General features: G+C 29.6%; 2 protein-coding genes across 2 annotated transcripts in view; one reads left to right on the plus strand and one right to left on the minus strand.

Annotated features, from left to right (window-relative positions):
- LOC100207762 (TOM1-like protein 2) overlaps window positions 1-6,691 on the minus strand; it is a 49,939-nt gene extending 43,248 nt beyond the window's left edge. The window contains exons 1-2 of the mRNA XM_065804016.1: window positions 6,517-6,691; window positions 569-653 (exon numbers count right to left, since the gene is read on the minus strand). Coding sequence (XP_065660088.1) covers window positions 569-653; window positions 6,517-6,574 — 143 coding nt within the window. The 5' untranslated portion in view covers window positions 6,575-6,691. The remainder of the gene's footprint in view (window positions 1-568; window positions 654-6,516) is intronic.
- An 800-nt stretch (window positions 6,692-7,491) lies between these two features.
- LOC136083486 (uncharacterized) lies at window positions 7,492-13,318 on the plus strand. Its single transcript, XM_065802889.1, has 8 exons — window positions 7,492-7,627; window positions 7,774-7,830; window positions 7,951-8,418; window positions 8,516-8,755; window positions 8,923-9,503; window positions 9,646-9,959; window positions 11,527-11,611; window positions 13,094-13,318. The coding sequence occupies exons 1-8, from the start codon at window positions 7,492-7,494 to the stop codon at window positions 13,316-13,318; spliced, it is 2,106 nt and encodes a 701-aa protein (XP_065658961.1).
- Window positions 13,319-15,772: the final 2,454 nt, after the last annotated feature.

The following is a 15,772-nucleotide window of genomic DNA, read 5'->3' on the forward strand; positions in this document are numbered from 1 at the left end:
ATTTTGTGTCCTATGTTTTATAATATATACATCCTCCATTTATGTTGAATCTTTCCTTATCATATGCAATATATTAGCAATATATTTTCTTTCTTTTTTTTATCTTTTTGATTTTCAGTTAGCGTATGATGAGTTACATATTGAGAATGATGTGAGTATTTACTCAATATCAGTACGCATAAAAAAGTGCATTCTGATGTATGATATATATATATATATATATATTAGGGTGGCTCTTAAAACAACATTTTTGAAAAAAACCTGTTCCTACCCCTTTACTTTGTTCTATATAATACTAAAACACTAGGTTTAAAATTTTTTTGAACAAAAAATTATTTTAGGGGTAGCTCAAGACCCTTAAAAATTTGACTGGTCCCTAAAATTTTGAAAATAAAAGTTCTTCTAAAGTATGTCAACCTGGTACTCAAAAGAAGCGAAATTATATAAAAACTTTAAAAATAATAATCAATTTACAAAATCATCATCATTATCATTAGATGACGATGATGATGATAATGATGATGATGATTATTGAGTTTATATTGATTTAAAAGCCATATAAAATTACCCTTCATCAGTCTCATTTATCATATCACATATTTCTAATATTAACATCCAATCTTCAGACGGCTGAAATGAATCTGTAGCTTTATCTAAACAAAAAAATTTTTTTATTGAGAATGTTGTAAACAGATCTTAAATATTTTACCGGAAATAAAAATTTTGATGTGAAAATTATACATTTTAAAACTAAACTAAGTTGAAAGAAACACACATATATACACATATAATTCACACACACACACACATATATATATACGCATACAACAATATATATATATATATATATATATATATATATATATATATATATATATATATATATACGCATACAACAATATATATATATATATATACATATATATATATATATATATGTATATATATATATACGCACACAACAATATATATATATATATATATATACATATATATATATATATATATATATATATATATATATATATATGTATATATATATATATATATATATATATATATATATATATATATATATATATATATATATATATATTAACTGTCCATCAAGGACAACTTTTATATGCAGTACTTGAAGGACAGTACTGTCCATCGCGGATAACTTTTATACTACGATTGATAAGGAAGGATTCAATAATCTTAAAGATGTTACCTGATACACCATAAGAAGAGAGTTTATGAAGAAGACCGGTATGCCAAACTTTATCAAAAGCTTTAGAAATGTCAAAAGCAATAGCCTTAGCCTCTCCATATCAATCTAATACATATAAAATCTATCAGTTATTACCGTTAACAAATTAGCAGTAGAACGAGAAGGTCGAAATCCATATTGATGATCAGAAAATAAGTTATTAGATTCAAGATGAGAGGTTAAGTGTTCTTTAATTAAAGACTCAAATACCTTGCTTATGATAGTAAGAAGACTAATGGGACAGTAGTTAGACGAGTCAGATTGCTTATCACAATTTTTAAAAACAGGGATAACATATGCTGATTTCAGGCTGGAAAACTAGACTCTGATAAACACTTGTTAAATAGTTTTGATAGTATAGGCAACAGCTTCAGATAACTTTTCTGCAAGACTATAAAAGTTATGCTGTCCGGACCACAAGCTGTAGAAGGAAAATTACTTTAGATACAGAAGTTGGAGTGATATGAAGGTCAGGCAGGCTTAGCACTAGACAAAATCTTTTTACAATGGTTTCTAGCAGTAGTATACAGATATCTATCTTCTAAAAAACTATTTTGCTGATAGATATGAACCTGATGATTACGATTGGAAATTGCAGCAGCACCATGAGGGGAAAACCATGGAGAAAAGTGAGGCTTGGCTTGGAATCGTCGAGAAGGAATAAAGGATTCTATGCCAGCCCAAATATAAGAAGTTATGTAAGAAGCATATTCGGCAGCAGCAAGACAAAAGATTTCTACCTAAGGGCTATCACAAAGAAAATCAAGGAAAGAGTCCTAGTCAGCTTTAAATTAGTTGTAAGAGGTATGATGATATGGGGATTCTGATGATGAAAAGAAAAATAATAAAAGAGATCAAACCGTGATCAGTTTTAAAGAGATCAAACCGTGATCAGAAGCACCTAAAGGTTAATGTGGAGAAAATGAGCATTGACTAGGATCAGAAACAAGACTAAAGTCGCGTAAAGAAGGTAAATGATTCGGATTGTCTGGAAAACAAGTTGGAAAGTTGACTATTTGTGTAAGAGATTGAAAAAGACAAAAGTTGTGGGCTTTTATGTCTGCCTAGTCACTGACACTATAGCCAAGCCATTCAGTGTGATGAGCTTTAAAGTCACCACCAACAACATTGGCTGAAAGATAAAGAGAAAGGGCTTGGTCAATTTGATTAGAAATAATATCAAAAAGAGTGCAGTCTTAAGGTAAAGGAGAGCAATATAAAACAAAGAGAAAGGTGATAGAGTGAAGTAATGCTAAATGAAAATGCATAAAAGAATTGTCTGTGGATTCAAACCAAATTTCCCAACAAATGAGTGAATTTGTACAAATGTAGATACACAGGTCAAGCATATGACTATTGGAGTTTTTACAAAATAAAGGAAAATAACCATAACACTAAGATCACAAGATGAGACAGCTAAACTGAAATTAGTCTCACAAAGAGCAAGTAGTAGTCTGGTGAACTTTGCACAAGATAAGACTCAACAGAAAAAAAGGACAAATAGGGACACCATTCATGCGCAACATAGCACTGTTAGTACTCTAATATTTTACAGCTGTTGATGAAATCAGTCCCTCTGAGAGCTACCACAGAGTCCAGGAAACCTGACTACCAACCGGCCTCAGAACCAAAAAACTGAGTTTTAGAGCTCATTAGGAGATAATAGAATGAGTTGTCTAGTCAAGAAGATCCAGCATCCAACATCCTAAACTGGAAACAATGTATTACAAATACATCTATGCCAGCATCTAATAGATGAAGAATGAGTGTGAGGCTGGGTAACAGATAGAATCTATTTACATCTTAAAATAGATAAAACCTGTTTACCTCTTGTTTACAAATGGCTTCATACAGCTCCTTTTACATTGATTTTTTAGAATTTACTCTTTTATCAATCTTAACTTCAATAAGCTCAAAGTGAAGAATTTCCTCGACTCAATCCTCGACAGCAGTGCTTTGAATCCTAAGTCCTTTCTGATTTGCAATACCTATTAATGCATTGCGAATACTCAATTTAGTAGCACATGGAAAATTGAAAACTAGTATATATTATATACTAGTTTTAGAATCAACTATGTCAAAAAAAAATTGTCATACTAAAGTCAAGATATACATAGTTCTGTAATATCTCATTTTTTAATGGTTATAACCCAATATTGTAAATATAAATATTGCAATAGGAGTTATATAGAGAGTTATATGAGTTGGAAAAGTGCAATTGACTTTTAAAGGTATTTTATTAAATTTATGAAAATAAAACTTTTAATATATAAATGATTAATGATTTTATTATTTTTCTTATTTTCTATATATTCAATTTTATTTGTTTGTATCATGTTTTCAATTTTTTATTTTGTAATCAATAGGGAATGAATTATAAATAAACAAATTACGAATCATCAGGTAAAGGTGGTCTGGGAAACTCAGTAAATAATAATAATTCAAAATTTTTAAATTTTCTTTGAAATTAAGTTCAGTATAATCATTATAATCATTCCCATACAGTATGCCTAGATATATAACTAACATATAACTAACTTAATTTTTTTATTAAAAATATAAGTTAAATTGGTGTTTATACATGTAATTGCACTTTTAATAATTATATACTAAAATTATACTAGAATAAAACTATTCCAAAACTTATGCCAAAAAAAACTTAAAAAATGCTTAAAATAGGCAGAAAAACACAAAAAAAAACATAAAAGTACACATAAAAATAAAAAACACATTTTTTTTTGACCCAAAAAAACACCAATGGAACAAAACAGGTTTTTTTGCAACTCTATGCAGGTGCTGGATAAAAAAGACCTCATTTATCTGGATAAAAAGGACTTCATTTGTAACAAAACATCTAGATAAAAAGGACTTCAATTTATTCATAACAGAAAATAAATTTATAAGGACAATAGTTGCCTAAATCTGCAAAATTAAATGTAAAGTATATATTTATAAACTATACTGTTTTTCATACCAAAAAAAAGGAGTAAAAATGGTAAAATATAAAAAAACCTTGGAATCGTTTTTTGGAAGAACTATTTTTTTATTTGTATGTTGAGATCAAAAACTGAAATTTTAATAAATGACATTGAAAAAACATTTCAAAACTTTTTTTAAGAACTTCTCTTAAGTGCATTGTTTAATTTATTTAGTTTCAAGTTCAGGCACACTTATTCGCATACTCATACTATCTATATATATCTAGTGGTATGAGATTACACTTGGGTACAAAACTGTCTTATTGGGCCCAGACATAAGAAACTATAAGAGAATTATCTGACTAATGTCATATAAGTTTCCTTTTTTTTTATGAACTCTGTTATTTTCACTGTTATGAACACTGATGCTATTTAAAAAAAAAAAATTGAAATTTATTATCATAACTAGTGGCTAGTAAGTTATCAGTAAATATAAACTAAGTTGAAAAAAAACTTTAATTGGATTTGTTTATGCTATGAACAAATAGTGCTTAACTTTCACTTAAGACTTTGTTAAAAACACCAACATAGATGCTAACGATGAACTTTAAATCTAAGTATACATGCTGTAATTTTTTTTCATCTACAAGAATTGAAACTTTTTATAACTAAACCTTATATCTACTCTTAGTTTATTCAGAGAATGCCTAAAAATTTTAAATTTTTAAAAACGAGGAAAAAATAAAATAAATTTTAAAACTAAAATTTATATATATATATGTCATTATTATTATTGTTATTATTATAATTATTATTATTATTAGGTCCGTTGCTTTTCCTTATTTTTATAAATGATCTCAATATGTCTTTAAAATTTTTAACTGCTTACCATTTTGCTGATGACATAAACTTACTCCTTACGAACAAATCATTAAAAAAAATCAACAAACATACAAATCATGATTTATCCAATCTTCTTCAATGGCTGCGACCCAACAAATTAAGTCTTAATACCAGCAAAACTGAGCTTATCATTTTCAAATCAACTCAATCTAAAATCACTAAACACCTAAACTTCAGACTAAGCGGCCAAAAAATCTATCCTGTAATTTCTTTAAAATATCTTGGAATCAAAATTGACTCGAATCTATCCTTTTCCTCTCACCTTAGACTTAGCACTGCAACTGTCTAGATCTAATGGGATGCTATCCAAAATTCAACATTATGTCAACCATGAAACTCTGCTCAACATATACCATGCTATTTTTGGATCACATTTACGATATGCTTGTCAGGTTTGGGGACAAAGCCAGACAAAAGCTTTTTTAAGAATATCTAATCTGCAAAACAAAGCATTAAAAATAATATACTTTCAACAATATCACTCTAATTCTAGTATCCTATACTTTCTATCTAAAATTTTGAAATTGTGTGATCTTGTTCATTTATTAAATTGTATATTTGTCTGGAATAGCGAGCAAGTAAACCTCCCTCCCTTATTTTGTATCTTGTAGTAACCTTAAATTATTTATCCAAAATCATTCTTCGGTTAAATACGGTCATAAATCAATCACAAACCAATGCGTAAAATCTTGGAATAAATTACCTCTTCACCTTAAATGCCTAAACTCTATTACACAATTTAAAACCCGTCTTCATGCTTTTTTTTTAAAGAGATACTGTTTGTAAAATGTTGGAATTATTGTGGGTCATTATAGTTATTGCTTCTGTATTGTTATATGTGATATAATTATTATTATAACATTGTTCTATATGTGTGTATGTATGTGTATGCGCGTATATGTGTGTGTACATATGTATGTAGGTATGTGTCTATTTGTATATATATATATATATATATATATATATATATATATATATATATATATATATATGTATGAGTGTGTGTGTATGTGTGTATATGTATGTATGTATATATGTGTGTATGTGTATCTATTTATGTATGTGTATATGGGTATGTATGTTGTATGTATATGTGTGTTTATATGTATATGAGTATGTGTTTATGTGTATGTGTGTGTGTATATGCATGTATGTATATGTGATGTTGATGTAAGATCTTTATTCAGAATAAATTTAATTTGATTTGATTTGAATTTGATTATTATTGTTATTATTATTATTATTATTATAATTACTATTATTATTACTATTTCAACATTCATGTATTAATAACTCAGAATAGGTTTAAATTTTTCTATGGTTTTAATTTGTGTCGTTATAATTTCAATTTGGTAGTCTGGTCTCATAAATATTGTGTGTGCGTGTGTATTAATTTCAATTTAAAAATAACTTTTTGATAATAATATACACTAAACAACAAACCAATGCGTTGACCAATTGGAGAGGAAAATGCCCCAGGTAAGCCAAATAGTGCGGCCATTGGTGTTTATTTATTACCCAAAATCATAACCGAATCGTTATAAAAGTGCTTATATTTAAAATGTTTGTTGAAAGTTCTTGTGTTTTTCCATGACGTAATTTTGATTTTTATTTCCATGTTTTGAAATAGCGTGGCTGCAATTTATTGAACCAAACTCGATAATGATTTCGCGGTATAACTTAAATGCTCTTATAACAGAGCACCGTGAAAAAATATTTAATTTAGATTTTCACGTCTGCTTTCACATCAATATCCAGTGGCGGATTATGGATGGGGGGGGGGGAAGGGGAGGCTAGGGGGGCTATAGCCCCGGGCCCCACAATTTTAGGGGCCCCGATTCAAAGTAAATAATTTTTTATTAACTCTGAAAATTAAATCTTTTATTAACTTAAAAGAGCCAAAGTTAAATTTACTAAATTGTCTGAAAACAAAAGCATAAAAATAAAATAACTGTCTACAAAAACGCTGCATTATATATTTTTTCCGATCTTTGACAACTAAGGAGCGCAACTACTTCTACAAAAAAAAAAATTACTAGATTGGTAGCAGCGCCTTATAGCAATAATTGAATGTAACATTTTCACAAATTGCTACAAAAACAATTCCCTTCGGAAAATTATTAATGACTTTAATAATTATATTGTTATTGAAAATGCATTAACGATTGCAGTTCTACAATTCTTTTGTACTTCCGCACAAAAGAGTTCTTGTGTGAATGCAGTTAATAGCTGAAGCGCTAAATTCGTGAAAGAGAGAAAAAGAACAGTTTAACACTTTTCAGGTTATACAGTTATAATTAAAATGCTAAGAAAGTATAAAAGTGGAGCTTCTAGAAGAAGATTGAAGAAAGAGAGAGAGAGGAAATGGTAGCTAAACTTCCGAAAATGACAAATTTTTTTTCATTAAACCAAACTAATATGCAATTTCCACAAACTGTAGATTATAATAAAAACAATAACAGGGAAAATGAAGTAGCCTGTCAAGGTCCTTCAAATGAAATTCAAGGAGTTGAAAGTGTTGAATCCACAATGCATAATAATGAGCTTGACTCAGGTACTCCAATTTTTACTATCTTTAATGACACCTCTAACATCTGCTAAACAAACAATTTACTTTTTAGGCAGTTAATATTTTTATTCTATAAATTGTCACTTATTATTTTTTTATTAGGCTTATTTATCATGATTTTTTTTTCCTAGATACCATTCTACGCGAAGACCCTGCTTTATGGCCCTTACAATTAAAGGAAAATGAACGTATGAAGTATTTAAACAAGGGGTAAGCTTTTTTTCAAAATAAAGACTCTAATTTCGAATCTTCGAAGCGGATGTTCAAAAACCAGTACAAATATTATTCGGTTAAATATTTTCAAAAAGTGATGAATAATGGCGAAAAGTGTGACCAAAAATGGTTAATGTTTTCTGAATCCACTGGATGTGTATTTTATTATGTTTGCAAGTTGTTTTCAACGGATTACGACAACGTATTTGTCAAAAGTGGCTTTTACAATTGGAAAAAAGCTAAACAAACTATTTTCGGCCACGAAAACAGCAACGAACATATTCAATGTATGATTAAGTGGATAGAATTCATAAAACAAAATACTCATATCTATGAATATATGGTAAGCCAGATTAAAAGGGAATTTAATTATTGGTCTGCAATCTTAAATAGAATAGTAGCGGATATTCATTTTTTAGCCGGAAGAGGTTTAGCATTTCGAGGCCATAATGAAGTTATAGGATCGTCAAATAACGGAAATTACTTAGGCATGTTAGAACTGTTGACTCAATTTGATCCAGTTTTAAAGCAACACATTGACACTTTTGCAAATAAAGGCAAAGGTAATGTAAATTATTTGTCTAAAACTATTTGTGAAGAGCTAATTGATATTATGTCTCAAAAGGTTTTAACGCAAATTATTACCGAAATAAAAAAAAGCAAAATACTGGGGAATTATCGTAGATTCGATTCCTGATATTTCTCACGTGGATCAACTTTCTGTGATATTTCGTTATTATCTAAATGGCCACGTGTATGAACGAATTTTTTGTTTTCTACAAATTAAAAGCCACGACGGTAAATCTTTGATTACTGACATTTTAGATCTACTGGAAAGATATGATATTGATATAACCAATTGTCGGGGACAGGCATACGATAATGCAAGCAATATGTCTGGTAAATATTCTGGATTACAAGCACGTTTAAAAGAGCGGAATGAATTAGCTTTTATATTCCCTGCGCTGGACATTCTTTAAATTTAGTAGGGCAGTGCAGTGTCAGTGAATGCATCAATTCTATCAACTATTTTGGCATTCTCCAGAGTTTGTATTCATTTTTTGTAGCTTCAACACATAGATGGGATTTATTGAAAGGAAATTATGCTACACTCAAGCGCCTATCAGATACACGATGGTCATGTAGGTCAGATGCTTCAAAAAGTTTAGTAGAAAATTTTGATGGGATTTATGCAGCGCTATGTCATATAGGTAAGGATAAAGAAGAAAAATCTGGTACTCGTCATGAAGCTTTGTGTTTATTAAATAAGATCACTAAGCTAGAGTTTGCATTCATGGCTGTACTTTGGCATCACATACTTAAAAGGTTTAATGCAGTTAGCAAATTTCTTCAAAAAGTTGAATTAGATTTGCATACAGCAAGCAGTATGTTACTTTCACTAATTGACTTTGTAAAAAACTTACGAAACGACTTTACGAGATTTGAGAATGAATCAAAAAAACTTAGCTCGTTTATTGAAAAAGACTATTCGGATAAGAACAAAAGAAAGGTAATTAAAAAATTGAGCAACGGAGAAAACCAAGTTGATTCTTTAAGCGTATCCGACAAGTTTCGAGTGAATAAATTTATTGTCATTATTGACAAACTTGTGACGCAATTAACTATAAGAAGTGATGGTTACAACCACGTAAATAAGTTATTTGGATTTCTATCGAAGCTGTTAACTATTAGTACCATGGAATTGCAAGTTAGCGCGAAATAAATTGTAGAAGTGTACTCAAATGATTTAGAAGATAGTTTCATATTTGAAATTTGTAACATTATTAAAGTTGCAGCCTCCGGGTTTTTTTTCGCATAAAAAAGATAAATCTGAGACTGAAAACACATTGATTCCTTTGCATGTTTTAAATTGGATTGTTGAAACCGATATTATTGATGCATTTCCAAATGTTTATATAGCATATCGCTTGTTTCTAACTATTCCTATAACAAACTGCGAGGCAGAGAGATCATTCTCTACTCTTAAAAGAGTTAAGAACATGCACCGATCAACAATGGTCCATAGTCGTTTAAGTAATATAGCAAGATTAACTATTGAGTCAAAACTATTAGAAACTTTGGATTTCAGCGATGTGATTGCAGAGTTTGCGGGGAAGAAAAGCAGAAAAAAATCACTCAACTTAATTCAATAAAATAAATATAAAATTTGTATATAAATAAATATCAGTGATAGCGTTTTCAAGAAAGTCTTTGTTTTACTCATTTTTGTCGTTGTTAGTGGAACGGGGCCTCCTACTTTTAAATAGCCCCGGGCCCCGAAAAGTCTTAATCCGCCACTGTCAACATCGTTTATTTTGTCAGAGCCAACAGCTCACCTTGGCAGGGCCGCCGAGAGCCATCACGCCGCCTGGGACAGCAACCCTGATTGGCGCCCTTATTTATTAAAGTTTTCCTATATTATAGATGAAGGACCTTTTTTTTTTATAGGTACTTACTTTTTATTTGGCGCCCCTTGGATATCTGCGTATAAAGTTGACGGACAAAAAACAATCATTCTCCAGTATATAATAAGAAAACAGACATTATATCATTATTTTACACATATCTACTGCTCTAGGTACGTTTTGTAACTATTTTTTGTCGATAAATAAGCTATTCTAATAATTATCGGCATGTTTACGTTTAAGGACGTTGAAAGCCCATAATAAAAATTATTTGTTTATCTAATATTTATCAGTTTATTTATATAGCTAAGCTAGAGAGATACCTCGGATAGTATCTGAATTTCAGTTACAATATTCCGAATGTTTTTTGAATGAACGATAGAAAACAATCAGTTAACAAATAACTATTTATAAGGTAGAATACTCATGCAAGCATAAACTGCAAATTATTCATTTGTTTATCGCAATGTTTGGATTTTGTTTGAACAAAGTTTCTAGCCAAATCTTAAGTTACGGAAAGTTGTTTTGAATTAACCAAGATGGGCCAACTTTAAAATTAGCTTCAAAAAACTCACGCGGTGCATTCTCCTGGTATTACATTTCTCGGAAAGATATAAACGCTTTATCTGACAGTAACTTAACTTACAATTAATTTTTAAAATCCTATAATGAGATATATGTTATAAATTTTCCAAAACGTGAAATAGATTTAAAACCAAAAAATGTAAAGTTGCCGTGGGTTGCAAACATCCTAAGAAGATCTTTAAAAGTCGAACGAAAACAAAAACGAAAATTACTTTTAATTGTTTTCATATTTGATAAACAAAAACAATTGAAAGTAAATTTATATATGGATCATATATCTGGCCGGTAAATAAAATAATCCAGCTGACAACATCGAATATTTCGTGTTAATAAATAATAAGAAAAAACTTTTTGAACTATCGCTGCAGTAATAAACAGAATAAAAGAAATTCTAAATATTATTAAAATCTGATTCTCAGAACACAAAAGTCCTAATCTTTTAAAATAATTTAATGTTTAAAAATCATTTTGTTCAAGTTATATAGTTGAAAGAAATAAGAATTAATTGTACACAAGAAATACAGATTTTATTACTCGCTTTGAATTTATTTGCATTATAATGTATAAACAATAGCATTTCTCCGCGTTTAGGTAACAGCTTTGATCGCTTTTTTTCATAAATATTTTCCATATTTAGAAAATAAAAAAGGTAGTATATAAAGAATAAGAAATAAACTATAGAGAAGAAACTGACAAAACTAAAGAGCAAAATAGCAAACTTTTGGAAGCTATTGCAACGGAGTTTGGTCTTACAAGCTTAAACGAAGTAAAAAAAGAGATGGAACTAAAAAAGACACTAGTGGTGCGGAAAACCCAAAGAAAACAAAACCAATGGGTGAAACGTCAATAGTGACAATAGATGAATACGTTAACATCAACAACCATAGAGAGGAGCTTATAGTTTTTGTTGCTGCTGGTGGTATTTCAATTTATTATGCTCTTACATATCAAAGATATATATTTGTAATAAAATACAAAATGTCACAAACACATACAGCTTACTGGACCAGTAACTCAATCGTAACATACATATTAAAAATTCCGTTAATGATATCAATCTATTCAGAAATTGCTCTGAAACGGATGAGACCCTGGCTCTCCAAGCATTTCATTGATCTTTTGGCATGTGACAAATTTGTGTATGTGACATCCATTAATCTTTTGGTATGTGACAAATTGGAAAACAACACAGTAACTTATCAAGGATTGAAGAGCGTGCTAACTCTTTACACAGTCTGTGTCACATGTCTTAAAAATCCACAATATTTCTAAACTTCTAAAAAATCCTTATTTCTGTTCTTAAACAACGAAAATCAGGAAAGGTTTGAAGGAGAAAATAAAGATCGAACGAGCGGCTGGTAAGTTTGCATACATATCTTATGATAAATTAATAATTAGCGATTGGGTAGCAAAGAAAAGCAAATATTAATCTTCATAATATTTTTAATTAATTAACGAAATTTTATTTTTACTATTACTAATTTTCAAATTGAACTGTTTTAAAAATAGAGGAAAATTTCATAATTAAATTTTCGAAAGAAAGTGGCATTCTCGGTGATAATGACACCAACACAAATTATTTTAATCACAAAATGTTTGAAAGTAAGAATTACTCCATTTGTGAATCTTCATTCTTTTATGCGCATTTATTCATTCTTTTATGAGCATTTATTCACTCTTATATGCGTGTTTATTTATTCTTATATGCGTGTTTATACGCGAGTCAACCACCCATAAAATCTCTAACATAATTTTATATAAACAATGAATAAATTTTTATGTTTTTATATAGATATAATTAAAATATAAAGTTGTTGCTGGATTTATGTAATATTTATAAATAATTAAATTTAAATCTAGATAAAAGAATATTTAGATAAATAATAATTTAATCAATCAATAAATTTAATAATAAAATTAAACAAAGACCTAAAAGTAAAATAATAGAATGTAAAAAGTCTTCGTCCTAAGTTTCAAAACAAATTGTTCTTGTTTCCTGGTAAACGAGGTTATAAATACTTAAGACGAAGACTTTTTACATTCGATGATGCTTTATTTAAATTAGTATTGGGTCTTTGTTTAATTTTGTTATTAAATTTATTGGTTGATTAAATTATTATTTATCTAAATATTCATTTATTTAGATTTAAATGTAATTATTTATAACTATTATTAATACTTAAATATTTACCCTATGGATGGAAGAGAAAATAGCAGGAGTACAAAAGAGTATATTGAAATGCTTTAGCATTTAGTTGAAAGAAATGAATCTACAACAAGCATTTCCACTTTTCTTAATTTATCTATGCACACAGTTCAAAACCTTGTCGTTATGTTAAGCAGAGGAGATTTCAACGACATGATTGCATTCATGTCGTCGAAGTCTCCTCTGCTTAACTTAAGTGTTAAGTTAAGCAGAGGAGACTTCGACGACATGATTGCAAAGTCGTTTTCTGATAAAAAAACGAGGTAAAGACCTATGAACGCGCAAATAAAAAATATTAATGAATTATGCGTACAAGAAAATAATCTTTGTACGCAAGAAGCAATATAAGAAAATCTTTCAGCAGCTGGCCTTAATATGTCTCAGCCTATTATTTCAAGAAAACTCAAACGCTCGGATTTATCAAGAAAGCGTGTTGTGCATTTGCCAGAAGTACGAGTTATTGATGCACGCTATGCATTTGCAAGTGAATTTAACGGAGTTTCAAATAAGAAATTCATTTATTTGGATGAAACTGAATTTAATGTGCATACTAACAGCACATATGGTTATTCGCTAAGAAGTGTGCTGGCAATTTTACAATCGTTTGCAAATCGTGGTAAGAATATTAGTTTGATTTGTGCTGTTTCAACGATGGGAGTGCTGGCTTATGAAACTTACTAACAGGGAAAAAGGCTCGAAATACGGATGGTGTAATCAGGAAACCTAAAAGTATTATGGATACCACCGAGTTTAACTTCATATGCATTGTTACATAAATCCAGCGCTGGCTCGGAACCATTTTATAAATAAATAGCAGTGGCAAGAACTTAATTTGTATCTTAAATATATCTATATAAAAACATAAAAGTCTATTTATTGTTTATATAAAATTGTATTAGAGATTTTATGGGTGGTTGACTCGCATATAAGCATGCACATTAGAATGAATAACCACGCATATAAGAATGAATAAACACGCATATAAGAATGAATAAACTAGAGTTGTTAACCGGAAGATTTCGTACAATTCCGGAATAATAAAGTTCTTTCGGAAGGATATTGAGAATCAGGAATTTTTTTTTTGTTCCGAATTTTACGAAACAAAAAAACCCGTCAATGTTCATTTCGCAAATGCAACTTACGAAATGCAGCCTTTCGCAAGGATAATTACGAAATAAAACTATTTTGCTACATACGAAAGTAGCGCTTACGGAAGTCGCACTTGCGAAACGAGCTCTTTGCTAAACGACGCACAGTGGAGTATTTATACGGAAAAGTTGATCAAAAGTCGATTTTCAAAATTTTGTCAAAATATGGTTTTATTGGTGCATTGTTAAAGCTTAATAAAGGTTACATCCCTAAATGGTCATTTCGGTTACTCCTCTCTTCCTCACCTTATTTGGGCAGCTTTAAAAATCGAGTAATCATGATAATGAATTTAATTGTTTTTCAACGTTTCTGTTGACGAGCATTATTACAAATCGTTTTTTGTTTGTGGTTAGTAAAAAATTTTAAAAATCATAATGGATATTGAAAAAGAAGGTAAGCTCATACTTTTGGTATATTTATTTTCTCTATTTTATATGTTACTGTCATATTTCTCATCAATTATATTTGATGTAAAAAGTTTAACGTTTTTTTTTTATCACGATATTAAAAAGTGATTTTTGAATGTCAATTAAGCCTTATTAAGCTACGAGCTTGTGCTTCACGTAAAGCTTAGATATTCTATTTACCTTTTTTTTTTTTAAATGTTGCGCATGTACGCGCCCTAAAATTTTCTTAATATTTTTAGTCAATAAGGCAAAAACATTTTTTTGTGAACTTTTATTTATAATTCATATTTTTATTTATAATTCATATTTTTATTGTAGAACCTCAAGCTATCACAATAGAGAAGACTAGACGATCGCTTTATGAAGTCTTGGAGCAAAGTTCCGAGGAAAAAATTGACGACAAATTCGTGTTTTTATTAGAACACCTTAAAAACATAACCAAATGCCCTGCAAATGAAGAAAGTGCACTAAAAACCATTTTTTCACCTTTTAAGTTCCAATTTAAACAAAAATGGGAAAATGCTAGCCGTAAAAGAGAGCGTTTTTTAAAAAATAACGAACAATGGCTTAATACCACCATAGCACTACCAACTTGGACGGTAGCAAAGCCCGGCCGACCGTCAAAAGAATTTTGTGAATCGAGCTCACCAACGAGAAGGCGAAAAACAAGGGTTTTAAGAGAACATGTACCTTGTGAGCAGTTGATGTATGCTGCTCAAATGAGTCAACGTGCTGCAGGGAACAGTGACGCGTCTAACGTTATAAAGGAAATTTTATTTACACCTACAAAAGCCAAACAATATAGAAAAAGTGACACATCTACTAAAGGTATCATTAAAAAGCACACACCATCAGAAGCGTTGTCAATTTTTGTGGAAGCTGATATGACAAAAAAACAATATGAAATTATTTATGCAGCCAACAAGAATATCTATCCATGTTATTCACTTGTAAAAAAAGCCAAAGAGGAATGTTATCCATCAGAAGAATCGATAACAGTTACAGAAAATTGTTCAGAAATTAAATTACAAGATCTTCTGGATCACACGTCTAAGCGATTATGTTGTTATTTGAATGAAGTTGTTAAAACTTTAAATGAAAAAGAAAGAAATAATTTAGAATTGATTTCTAAATGGGGTTGTGATGGCTCGCAACAACAAACTTT

This window comes from Hydra vulgaris, chromosome 08 (assembly GCF_038396675.1).
Source record: "Hydra vulgaris chromosome 08, alternate assembly HydraT2T_AEP".
NCBI lineage: Eukaryota > Metazoa > Cnidaria > Hydrozoa > Anthoathecata > Hydridae > Hydra > Hydra vulgaris.

Coding starts and splice junctions, on each gene's coding strand:
- LOC136083486 (XM_065802889.1), top strand. CDS start 7,492: ATGCAATTTCCACAAACTGTAGATTATAATAAAAACAATAACAGGGAA. Junction 7,831..7,950: donor ACAATTAAAGGAAAATGAAC/GTATGAAGTATT, acceptor ATTTTCAAAAAG/TGATGAATAATGGCGAAAAG. Junction 11,612..13,093: donor GTCTTACAAGCTTAAACGAA/GTAAAAAAAGAG, acceptor GAAATGCTTTAG/CATTTAGTTGAAAGAAATGA.